Consider the following 12,774-nt stretch of genomic DNA (forward strand, 5'->3'; position numbering starts at 1 on the left):
AGACAGTAAAAGTACTGTTTTATTATAGTAAGATAGATAGATTATTCTTACATGTTCGCATCCATGCAGTATATGAAAAATCAGCATGCATAGCCCCACACCTATATCTAACTATACGTATCTACTGCCCACGACTTTTTCCGCATGGAATTTTGTATTATCTTGCACCATTTAGAAATTTAAACATTATAACATAACAGTTGATACAGTTGTAGTAGTTTTCTTATGTTCAAAAATGATAATTTTTCTCACCTCTATTTCAGTCTTTGCAATAAAAATATGTTACTACCTAAATTTTGAGTAAATATGTTTCTACTTTCAAATGTAATGACGGGAAGACACTTCATAAAATGTCTTTGTAAACCACATTTACTGTTTTTTCAGTCTCGAGCTAGAATGTAAAGATTGTCTGCATTACTGGCCCGCGAGCAAGCTACATACATTTCATAGAGAGAGAGAGTGAGAGAAAGACACCTATTGAATGTCTATCTAACTAATTTTTTTATGAGAGAATATTTTTATTAAATAAATCATGAAATCATTCAACGATAAAAGCTGTTTATTTAATTAAGCGGACGGGTTCGCTCCAAGGAGAAAATTGACGCGGCGAGACCTCGTGGACATAGAGAAATGACACACACTCACTATTTGTGTGGCTATGAAACATGATTTTTTTCTGCAATTTAAATTGTAATATACAAAAAGGGTATTGAAAATTGAAACAAATATGGCGACACTATAAACTGTCAGGATCTTTATTTTTTTTCTTACTCTCTACTTAGTTCCTTACAATAGCAAAACTTAATGGCTTCTAATAATGCGTTGCAATTTTTGCTTTTAAAGCGTGTTTTTTTTTAGTTTTTATTAACTCAGAATCGAGATAAAATATTCAATTGTGAATCTAAACCATCCTCACTATTTGTGTGGCTATGAAACATGATTTCTTTTCTGCAATTTAAATTGTAATATACAAAAAGGGTATTGAAAATTGAAACAAATATGGCGACGCTATAAACTGTCAGGATCTTTATTTTTTTCTTACTCTCTACTTAGTTCCTTACAATAGCAAAACTTAATGGCTTCTAATAATGCGTTGCAATTTTTGCTTTTAAAGCGTGTTTTTTTTTTTTTAGTTTTTCTTAACTCAGAATCGAGATAAAATATCCAATTGTGAATCTAAACCATCCTCGAATCCCCGTGAACTCACACACAAAATTTCATCAAAATCGGTCCAGCCGTCTAGGAGGAGTTCAGTGACATACACACGCACACAAGAAATATATATATAAAGATTATAAAGCTGAAGAGTTTGTTTGTTTGTATGTTTGAACGCGCTAATCTCAGGAACCACTGGTCCGATTTGAAATATTCTTTCAGTGTAGGATAGTACATTTATCGAGGAAGGCTATAGGCTATATTATATTATCAATAACATTAGGGATCCTTACTAAAAGTCCAATTTAGAATCAAATGCGTTGGAGGGCGTTAGATACAACATGCAGTACACGTACGAAGTGTGTGTTGACAATGCCGCAGGCGCTAGAAGTTTATTTCCTATTGCCTATTAACATTGTTGCCACGCACTAGATGCCTTATCATTCTTAATTTTCCCATACTAGTAAAAAAAAACCCGTGTGATGTTAACAACGAAGCAATCAGTACCCTCATAAGAGTTCAATTAGTATTTAAATACTTTTTATCACTTTAAATCGAAAACCTAAAATATTGTTTTTTTTCCTCTCTCTGTGTTTAATTTGTTTTTATTGCCCTTTTTTTCAAGTATAGGTATATATTTTACAGACTTGAAACTTCACAGTAATGTTCCTTATGTTACGCAGGATGACATTTTCCGAAAATTAGATCCCATGGGTGGTTAAAACCAGGCAACAGTGGGTACTTTGTCTGCATGAGAACAGGATTTTGCATTGTTCATGCCTTCTGCATCTCCATGGCAACGGGCATCGCGCGGCAGTGGCGTAACCACAAGGAGGGGCATGTATAATGAGCGGCGCAAGAGTGATCTGCCTGTAGACTGCCGTAGCGAAGTACGGGTACATCAGTTGTACGTTGCGTGCACGAGTCGGGAAACCATCGGTGCTATTCATTTTCTCTCCGGTACATTATACAGCATTGTAATAAATTTTTACTGAATTTTTTTTTATTTACCATTACTGTAAATGGGAGATGTTGCTTAATTTTTTTCCATTAGTATAGCCGTGCGAAGCCGGGTCGGGCAGCTAGTGTATTATAATGTTCTCGAACGTACTGTAATTAACTGGACCGGACTGAACTGCACAGATGTACCAAAAAAAAACAGCTAAGCATGGTTTTCCCAGCTAGTTAATAATAAACTCAGTACAAGTGCAAGGATAAAATGGCACTTCGTATTGCAGAATTCCCAAAATATCAGCGCTGAAATAAAATTTATTACATTTCTTCAGTTTTTAGTAAGATTATATTAAAAAAGAACTTTGTATAAATATACTTACGATTTCATATTTTGTGTACATGCAGTGAAGAAAGCACTGAAACAAAAAGAAAATATAATGGTACTATAAAACATTCTGAATGCAAGCGAAATATCGTAAAAATCAATTTAAAAAATAACAACCGACACCCATGAGCATTGTTGGCAAGTTTAGCGTCAAGGAGCACATGGGAAAATACGTTCTTGCATTACAATCTTTCAAAAGTAAGTTAATAAATCATTGTTGTAAGTCACCCTAAACACGTGCCGTAACAACATGCACACAATCCTATATGCAATACAGAGTACAGTCACAACACTACAAAGTTTGGTACTACATTTTTAAAAAATAACATGGCTGAGACTGCTTGGTAGAGGTGAGATCTGAGGCATATGGCGAGGCCTAGTATTTCGGTACCAGCCCCAACGTGCCTGAGTGATATTTAGTCATTAAACCCGACTTACAAGTCTGGATCGTGGGTTCGGTTCTTGCCTCGTGTGCGTTAAGAATCAGTTTTTTTTCTAAGTCCTGCCACATTATGACCAACAGTTGATGTAAGACGTTAACCTGCTCCAAAGTGACAATAAATGAGCATCTAGATGATATCCAAGTTGTTTGAAGCTAACTGTGGTATTGTAGAGGTTGTAACCAGCCTATGTCCTTAAGCCGAACACACAAGACTAGTCCACTCCCTCAGAAACTACCATTCATCTCGTTGTTCCTGGTCCACAAGATTAAAACCCACCAATGGCCGTTATAAGAGAATAATCATCAAAAGCAAAGTATCACAGCAGATCCTTTTCCAACAAAAAATACCCCGTGTTTAAGTGTGATGAAGTAGTCACGAAGCAATTTTTTTTTATGTTACGAGTTTGGCTCACAACTGTTATTTTTTCTATGAGCCTTCACAGTTAATTTAAAAACAGCTATGTAAACTTACTGCAACTCACGAGACTTCGTAAAAACCAAACCCACCTGGGAGTCATACGAAAAACAAAGCACAAAGAATTAAATTTTTTAAAAATGTGTAAAAAAAATAGTTTAACATAACTAAGATGCACTTGTAGTTACGTCTAGAAAATTAAACAGTCAAAATTTTTTTAAATAATAAAGCTGATTTAATACAATTTATTGGACATACATCATTGCAGATTTGCAATTCTTTATGGTAGGGAATAAATTCATAAATGCAAAATAAGATATAAAAATAAAAACATAAACCCACAGAAAACAGGCCTAAATCAGATGCTGTCAAACAGTTCCAATTTTCTCCATCGAATATATTTGGACAGATAACCTCAAAATATGTTTTAAATCATGTCACACTATCAAAGTTTATTTTTGGTCTGGAGCTATCCCAAACTTTTCATCTTTATCTCAATTTTGAAACTAAACAATGCTGGATGTAATTTTTGAACTTATTATATTTGTGCATTTTTTGAATTTTTTGAGTATGTACAATTTTAATTCACAGTACTATTCGTTACATAATGATAATAAATGATCAGTGATTTTTTTAAATTTATAAAAACATATTTTCATTTTTAAACATAAATTGTTTTTTCATACGACGTTCATATTAACATTATTTTAGTTATTTAACTGTTATAACCTCTTTAATCATCGATGTGCTCATCGCCATTTTAAAAACTGTTGTGACGGAAACGGATGTCATTTCCGTTGTCGCTGGGCAAGATTTAGATTGGCCGATCGCGTCCAACATCCGACATATTTTAGAACCAGTCCTGTATGCAAAATATTTGATGGAAACTCAAGACATCCAACTTTTCAAAACAAACACGTTTGTGCTTTCATTTCATTTCATTTTATTTTGTCCAGTAAATACAGTTTATATGTTTTGCACATCACCGTATTGGACATGTCTATACAATTATTTTACAGTTTATTTACAACAAATAATTAATTTTCACATTAAAAAAACAAATTACAAATTGAAATTATAAATAACAAATTTATAAAATAACACAAAAGTACTAATATTTAAAAAACATTTTTCTAAAAAATATAAAATAATCATCTTATAATCTATGCAAATGCTATGCTTGTGACGTTTTCGGTGACGTCATAACCCTTTAACTTTATTTGACGCAATATACTGGAAGGTGTTGGAAGTGAAACTTAGACAGTGTGGCAGGGCCTTTAGCTAATGCAGCCATAACGTAGGGGACGCATTTCTAATGGATGGATACTATCCGAATACTTCTACTGCTAGCATCACGTGTTGACAATTGGAAGTAGCTACTAATGTGCATGTAGCCATTTTGAGTCGTGATATCTACGAACATTCAGCAAAAACTAAATAACAACGACCGATTTAAATAATTTAATGTAGTGTGATTGTTATAAATGTCAGCGAGGGATCAAAATAAAAAGTTTGTTATGAACATCAAAATATTAAAAATACGTATAATGAGAATTAAATACCCCTGTAAGTTTAAGTTCACTTTTCGGTAATTTTTATTAAGGTTTTTATTTGCCTCTTTTTGGGTTATTACTTACTTATAATGTTTTAAACAAATCTTATGCCAAAAATCAATAGTAATATTAAATAGGCTACAAACAAAATAAAACACGATTCCGAAGCTAATGGATGTAGGGATGCATTAGTGGATGCGATTGTCGCAACCCTAGAATACTCGATTTTAGTGGACTCGTGTAGGGATGCTGATGCATCCCTTGTGAGAATTCGGAAGCAACAAAAAATGGCTGTGTCCATTATGACGCACTTATTGTGGGTCCCTCAGCTAAGGGATCCATTTGGCTAGTGTTCAGATGCAGCTAGAGTTTGATTCCTTTCTTTAATGTGTAAACATCTTAGCTCTGGGTATACAGAATATAATAGGATTGATTTCGTGAAAATGGAACGGAAGTCGATGAAAGGAAATGTGTATCAAAGAAGGCGGACTCACGTGTATCAACATAAACCCGTATATAGTCACTCTCGTAAACATTAGGGGACATACCAAACGTATGGTTTGCCAAATTAAACTTTATGATAGTGTAACTACTCTGGTAAACTAAAATAGTCAGAGTGAAAAGTAATCCTTAGTTTAAAATACGAATAAAAGTGGCATTACAAGTATTATAACACATATTCTCCTTTTATATTCTCAACAGACTTCATAGTACAATGGTTGAGAGCATGCTTTATTATACTTGGGGCGAATTATTGACGTGGTTCTAACCTTCTTAACAAATTTTTTTTTTTTTTTTACTTTTTAATAACAAAATAATGATACAAAATTGTGTAATAATAATAAGCTCAATAAGATTAAGGTTTGTTTGTATTAAGGATTTAGAGATTGGTTTCAGCTCTTTAAGCAAAAACGCATATACAAACATATACTTAGTGTTAAGAGTATGTGTTTTTAAAAGTTTCAGGTAAATATTTAGTAATTCCATAGAAGTATAACTTCTAACGTGTTTGGAAACTTTACAGTATGAACTGTTTACTGAATTTTAACAATATGGGCAGTATTTAAAAAAAAAATGCCTTGTCGAAAATCAGGTCCAAAGCCATACTAAGTCTTTTTCGCTTTTACCGGAGGAGTTTCTATTGTTCCGTGCTGCCATCTGGGTGTAATGGTAGAAAGCAACGTTTACGATTCAGGCTGCGAATTCTAGCGGCGGCCGCAGAAAGAAATGTGTGTTTTTCGCGTCCAGAAATTTAATTAATTGGAAAGTTAATACGTTATCAGTATATTTATCACGCTTGGCATTCTTTTAAAGAGCTCTACGTTAAATTTTATGTCCGAGTTTAGTATTGTAAGTTTATCTGCAACATGACCAACATGAGAAAACATAAATTTTCTCGTTACCGAGGTGAGATGTTTACACATCACTGAGGAGTACTGAAAGACTTCCACACTTTTTTTTTTTTTTTTTTTTTAGTTCAAGAACCAAAGAGTAGAATTTAATCCATCCCTCACTTATTATTTGATACATTTTTTTTCCTTAACCAATTAAATTGTATTTTTTGGCCAAAATTCAATGGGCTTAGTTTAGAGTTACTTGCTGACAAACATTGAGAAACACATACATACGTATCCTATTAATTATTTTTATGGTTAAGAAAGGTAAAACACACAAAAACATCCATAAGAAATTAACTAAGTTTGGTTTAATATGTTTTAAATTAATTATAATTTTTAACATAAAGTTAATTGTGAATTTATGACTAGGTGAACATACCTTGAATGGAAGTGTCTTATCTGTGGACAATTGACGATTGATAAGAGCAGAATTTAGGGTATCTGAAACACGGAGAAAGAAAGTTACCCAACTCATTAAAATTAATTTGCAAAAAAAAAAAAACACTTAGGAAACGGACATTAGTGGTATGTTTGATGAACTCTAGATACGCAAGAGCAGATACAAATATTGAAAAATTGCCATTTAATCTGTCCAGTGAGAAAGTATGGCTGTCAACCTTAAACACGAACTTATATCGAATCAGACATTTAACTCCCCCAAAATGTTTGTCTTGATGCATGCAGTGTCAGCCTCAGGAACATATAAATATTAAAATATAACAATTATTGGAATTTTCTTCTTTATAAGTAATATAAGTATTCTCATTTTCTCTGCATCCAAGTGTGACAAATGATATTAAGAAATGCTGTAAAGGTACCTTGGACAAGTCTCAACAATAAATAAAACATTATAAACTAACAGACATCTGTAAACGAATCGAGATACTCTGCTCTAACTCTAGTGAACGTTGGAAAAATTATTATTCCACCATGTTCACACGTTCTTTCAAAACAACATAACAGAACTTCGGCACTTTCCAACAAACACAAATCCTGACAGCCTTATCACTGACCGTAAAAACTGACCACCAACACAAACATCCTGTCTAATCCTCGCCTCTCACCATAAACTGATTAAGCCTAGTCACAGACCGTTGGAAAAGCCATTACACAAATATCCTGAATAAGATTTGCCGCTAATTGTAGAAAACAGACTTTTAACGGACCCTACACACATTCCTGACTGAGCAGACAATTCAGTACACATATCCAGTGTATATAGAAATATCAAATTTGAAAAAAAAAAAAATGTGGTGGAGTGTGGAGACGATACAAAATTAGCTTGGTTTGGTGGTGATTATGGGGGAGGAGGGGGTTGATGCGTTGTGTCATGGGGAAGCCTTCATTTCACAGACGAGAGAGCCACACCCGAAGTTCCCCGAAGTTCATGCTTTTTTTCCGTATCTTTAATGTAGCTAACCTAACCTAATTGACCATTAGTATCATTTTATCAACACCGCCATATTTTTTTACAATGAACAAAAAAAACCGAAGATTCACGATCGGGCGTTTGGCTATTTTGCCTGGGAAAAGAAGGCTTCCCTTGTGTCATGTGCCGGGGTGAGGAGAGAGGTGGATGGTGGGTCGTTTGCTGGCGGCTGCGATTTTGGACGACACGTCACGCACAGTTACAAGTTTTTCTACCAGAGTGTGCTAGTGTCACAGTGTCATCTACTTAATAAAACTCTAACATTGATTACTGAACGACTGACTGACAAAGCACAGCTTAAACCGATGGGTCTAGAAGCATGAAATTTTGCATAGATAGTTGAACCCGAAGAAAATATTTTTTTTATTCGTCTCTTAAGATGGTCAAATGGGAAATGAAAGTGTCATTTTTTAAGTTATAAATATCGAAATTGGTCTTTAGGCTTCTGTTTATAAATAAAAGTCAGTTGTGTCAGCGGATTTTGCTAATTCATCAAATATGAGGATCAAATACATTCCCATCGGGCACACGGCTAGTATTTAATAGTTTCATAACAAGCCGATCGCGAACTGTTGAGTTTGAACCATCAGGAATTCATCGGGAAATGTACAAACCGACAAATCTGCTCCTTTAACCGCTCGGCCACTGAGACATGACTAAATATATCGAGTTATAATAGAGAAAAATATTCCTTCAAGCCCATGTTTTAAAATAAAAAGTAAATATAAATAATCTTATGACATGGTTACGTTTTTTGGCCTACGCCCCTTTATCCGTACCATATATTATGTATGGTATAAATTTACATTTTAAATTTTTTTAGAATAAAAATGTTCATACAAGTAAAACTATTTCATACGTATGTCTTTAACCCATGCCCTTCTACACTTACCATACACTATAACTTATGTTATAAAATAAATTTAAAAGTTACTGAATAAAAATTCACATATTTATGATACATATGATACAGGATGTTTTTACCTGTACTGCTTTATTTCGTACCATATATCAGAACACGTGCTATAAAAATACATTAATAAATTTATAATACAAATTAAATACATTTATAATCTTAAAACATAGGTATGTCATACAGTCTTAGCCCCTTTATCTATTACTTTTATAATCATCTACACTATACAAATGCATTCAAAATATTTTACCGAAAACTTAATATACTTATGATTATATGACATAGTTTTGTCCTTTAAACTAGGCATTTTTATCTCAATGCTATATCGGATTGTATGCAAGAAAAATACATTAAAATTGTTTTTAAGTATAACTTAATTTATAACATAGAAAAGTCTTACAACTTACAATTTGTAATAAGATACTTTTATCGCCAGGCAAACATAAAGTCTTATATATACTTATGTTTACAATACTATAAAGTTTTGAAAAGTTTATAGCTGTAGATGGGGGTTGTCAAACATTCGTGGACGCCCTAGTGACGTTTTGTCCGAGCAGGGGTGCTAGTGATGTATAGGCCCGTCTACAATAGCAATGTCCTAAACTGTGTCCGAAGGACACTCGTCGCTGATTGGTCCACGTGATCCTCTGACGTCATGCGTCAGTCAAGTGGGCGAAGGTCCGAACCTACCTGGTCCGAAGACATTCGTCAATTTGAACTTTTTGTCCCAACCTGTCTACTTCGGACACAGAAAAAGAACAGAACACTTACGATATTTTAATTTCCGGTTCCCGTTTGAAAACGTGGTGTTTGTTTTTGTTATTGAAGGAAATGGAAGGTGTTGTAAAAGAAACAGAAATATTGCAGCAAAAAACCATACGGCCGTACACACGAATACATTTATGGCAGTGTGATATGAGTTCATTTTTTAGCATTTACATTTTTTGCCACTTTGCCTTACTGAATAAATATATAATATTGAACTCCCACAACTTTCATAAGTTCAGTCTCATACTACAAAGCATCAAAACAATAAACAAAAACATTTGGTTTGCCACATTTACTGCACTCTGGTGACAACTTTAGAAATCAATACATTCGGACATCGGACATCGCAATTGTGGACAGAGCAGTTTTCGGTGAGACAATGTGACGTCACTCACATTCGGATAAGGACACGGAACACGCACAGTTTCGGACTATTGTAGACGGGCTCTTACGCTCACATTTGTTCGACCATCTATCTGGTAAAGTGTGCCACTGCCGACTATATTAACTCCCAGAAGTGGCGTCCAGAGAGCAACACAGTTGCTAGGTAATTCCACAGTAGCCACCAGAGAAGCTAGGGTCGCCTACATTAATGCTACTTGTTCGTAGGTAGAGCGCACCACTGTCGGCCATATTTAGTGCAAGTATCATCCACTACAAGCACAATTGTTGCATGCCCTAATTCCCAAAGTAGCTACTAATACAAGACACTGGGACTGCTGTCACAATGATATTAGCAATTGATAAAAAAAAGGGCACAAAATATCATTCTCAAAGCCGTAGGCAGGGCACGTGTGTTGCGCATAAGGAAGCATTCCGTTTCATGTACTACACGCATACCTAGTGTACACCATGACTAATACTCATTCAAAACAATGAAAGTGGTCGTTGTTTTGATTCACATAATATATCTGTTGCTGCAAATAGGTATATATATGAGGACAGACAATGTGAACTCTCAGTTCGGATATGGCTTTGGTAAGGTGTAGATCATCTCTCTGCACTACATAACCTAGAATTCATCTCCAGCGGGGATCCTGATGGCAGTGGCGCCGACAACTATGGAGAACTTGATAGTACCGGCACTGAGGGGTAGAGTGGGCTTTTGTACCACGAGTTTCATAATGTAATTGCAGCACACACATCCGTGGGTTTTTAAGAATGAAAATCTTACTACACAGTTATTTTCTTGTAACAAATAAACCAGATGGTTTCTTGTATACTTCGTGTCAATGTTGTGAAGTTTGCTGTTGTGAAATTTAATTTTTAACTGTACGGATATTGTTTGGATTCAATGTTTTACCTTCCTTTATAAGGTGCATAAATTATATGCCATTTTTTTTCTTTTTATTCTCCCAAAATGAACGCCGCCATCGCCGAATATGGGTTGAAGGGTCGTCAAGTATTTTAAAATTGCGATTATTTGTTTTATGACCATTAAAGTGTACAAAATGTATTCCAGAATAGTTTCGCTATCATCAAGTTTCATTTGGCACACCGACACGCTTGGTACGTCCCTCAATGACCACAAAAATGACTACATAAGAGTTAATGGCGCCACATGCGGTTCAGCCATTTGGACGAGATAAACGAAAAAGTGAGCTCAGCGCACGCGCAGAATTTGGGCAACAGAACGGCAACGGATAAGACACCAAAATCCGTTGCCTAAAAATAAGGGACTAACCGTGGTCCTATCGTGCACTAGGAATACGGTTAGTGTTCAGGTATAGCATATTCAATACCTGAACCCTTATTTTGGTGTCTTGGAATACCGGTCCCAGTGACTTAAATCAGCTTCAAATTGTTCTTCGTGAAAAATGGAATGCTGTGCCGGTGCAGTACGTTTAAAATGTAATTTATTTTATGCCTGAGAGGGTTAGGACCCTTCACCGTGCAACAGGGGTTAGGAGGCCCTACCTTGTCAAAATACCTGACAAAAAAGTAGAATTATCAGTATTAAGAAAGTGTTAAAATCTTATTTTTATCCTTTATAATTTTCTGTAATAAAAACTATTTCTTAATGGTAGACTTTGTTCAAATAACCTATAAAGAAACTAATTCTTACCGTAAGTTTGAAAAAAAAATCGTATTTACAAGAATGATGGGGGGAAATCAGATTGTCCGGTATTTTTTGCTGCTGAGTGTATAAAGGTTTAAAATAAATGAAAAATGAAAAATTTCTTTGGATGAATATTAATTTAATGTTCATCCTTTTTTAATTCCTCATTTCCATGTAGCAAAATGTTTGTGTGGAAATTCCTTGAACTCCATTAATGTTACAATTTGTACTTCATCAAATTTTAACAAGAATTAGGTAACTGCATGCTGGATTCTTCTTTTTAGAAAGTTTTAAAGGTAAAAATAAATCTGGCATTTATCGAATTTCAGCAGGAAACAGGGTAAAAGGGTAAAAAGGTACTGCGCAGAAATGGGCTGTTCACATCTACTGACAGCCGGTGCATGGGCGTCGCAACCGGGGGGGACGGGGGGGACACGCCCCCCCCCCCCCCCAATAATAAAAGTCTTCAATTTCGTCCCCTCCAATAATATATTTAGTTTCGTAGTTATATTAAAAATATGATTTCTGTGATATAACCCATATGTTGCGCATGGTGCATTTAGTCCAATCGTGGTAATGTGAGCACTTTTTAATTCGATCTTCGTGTAAAATCAAAATCAGGTCCCATACCGAATACAGATATGTTAACTGTGTTTTTACAAATTTGTTCTCCGAATAATATTTTTTTAGAAAAAATAAAATTTATATTGCAACCAACTATAATTAGAATATTTAGGAAAGAAAAATGCCTAAAAACCACCTTTTTGCACCTTCTAAACCCAAAATTTTTTCCAGGGGATGGATATTCCTCAACAACTAAATCAATTGAAGTCCCTCCCAAAAAATATATCCTTGCGACGCCCATGGCTAGTGACTACTCACCCAAGCTGACCGGAGACGTCGTGTTGCAAGCTCGAAGAAGTTGAAGGTCGTTGGTGATACTCATCGCGGGCTTGCCCTGCTAGACAAACATGGCTGCTGGGATCAAGTAATATCAAAATATAACATATTCCAATTCATTAATACAATAAGCACAACTCATGAAAAAGATGCATATAAATTTGTTTCGATAAGTCCTTATAAATTAATTATATATTTATCATATTGTTTAAAAAATTGTAATATTGCTACACAATTTTCTATTTACGGTCTGATATTTTAGACAATTTAAAACAATAGTAAAGTAAATGTCAACAAAATTTGTATGTATTGACAATTGTATACAATTCAAAATTTTCCCCAGGCTGTAAACTATTACGAGTTATTGCAACAAAGAACTTAAAGTCACGATCGACGATAAA

The 12,774-nt window shown here is 34.6% G+C and overlaps 1 protein-coding gene across 1 annotated transcript in view; it reads right to left on the reverse strand.

Annotated features, from left to right (window-relative positions):
* LOC134529910 (uncharacterized) overlaps positions 1 to 12,774 on the reverse strand; it is a 34,445-nt gene that overhangs the window by 11,007 nt on the left and 10,664 nt on the right. The window contains exons 2-4 of the mRNA XM_063364467.1: positions 12,356 to 12,431; positions 6,681 to 6,742; positions 2,490 to 2,525 (exon numbers count right to left, since the gene is read on the reverse strand). Coding sequence (XP_063220537.1) covers positions 2,490 to 2,525; positions 6,681 to 6,742; positions 12,356 to 12,431 — 174 coding nt within the window. The remainder of the gene's footprint in view (positions 1 to 2,489; positions 2,526 to 6,680; positions 6,743 to 12,355; positions 12,432 to 12,774) is intronic.

The sequence above is a fragment of the Bacillus rossius genome, chromosome 2, assembly GCF_032445375.1.
Source record: "Bacillus rossius redtenbacheri isolate Brsri chromosome 2, Brsri_v3, whole genome shotgun sequence".
NCBI lineage: Eukaryota > Metazoa > Arthropoda > Insecta > Phasmatodea > Bacillidae > Bacillus > Bacillus rossius.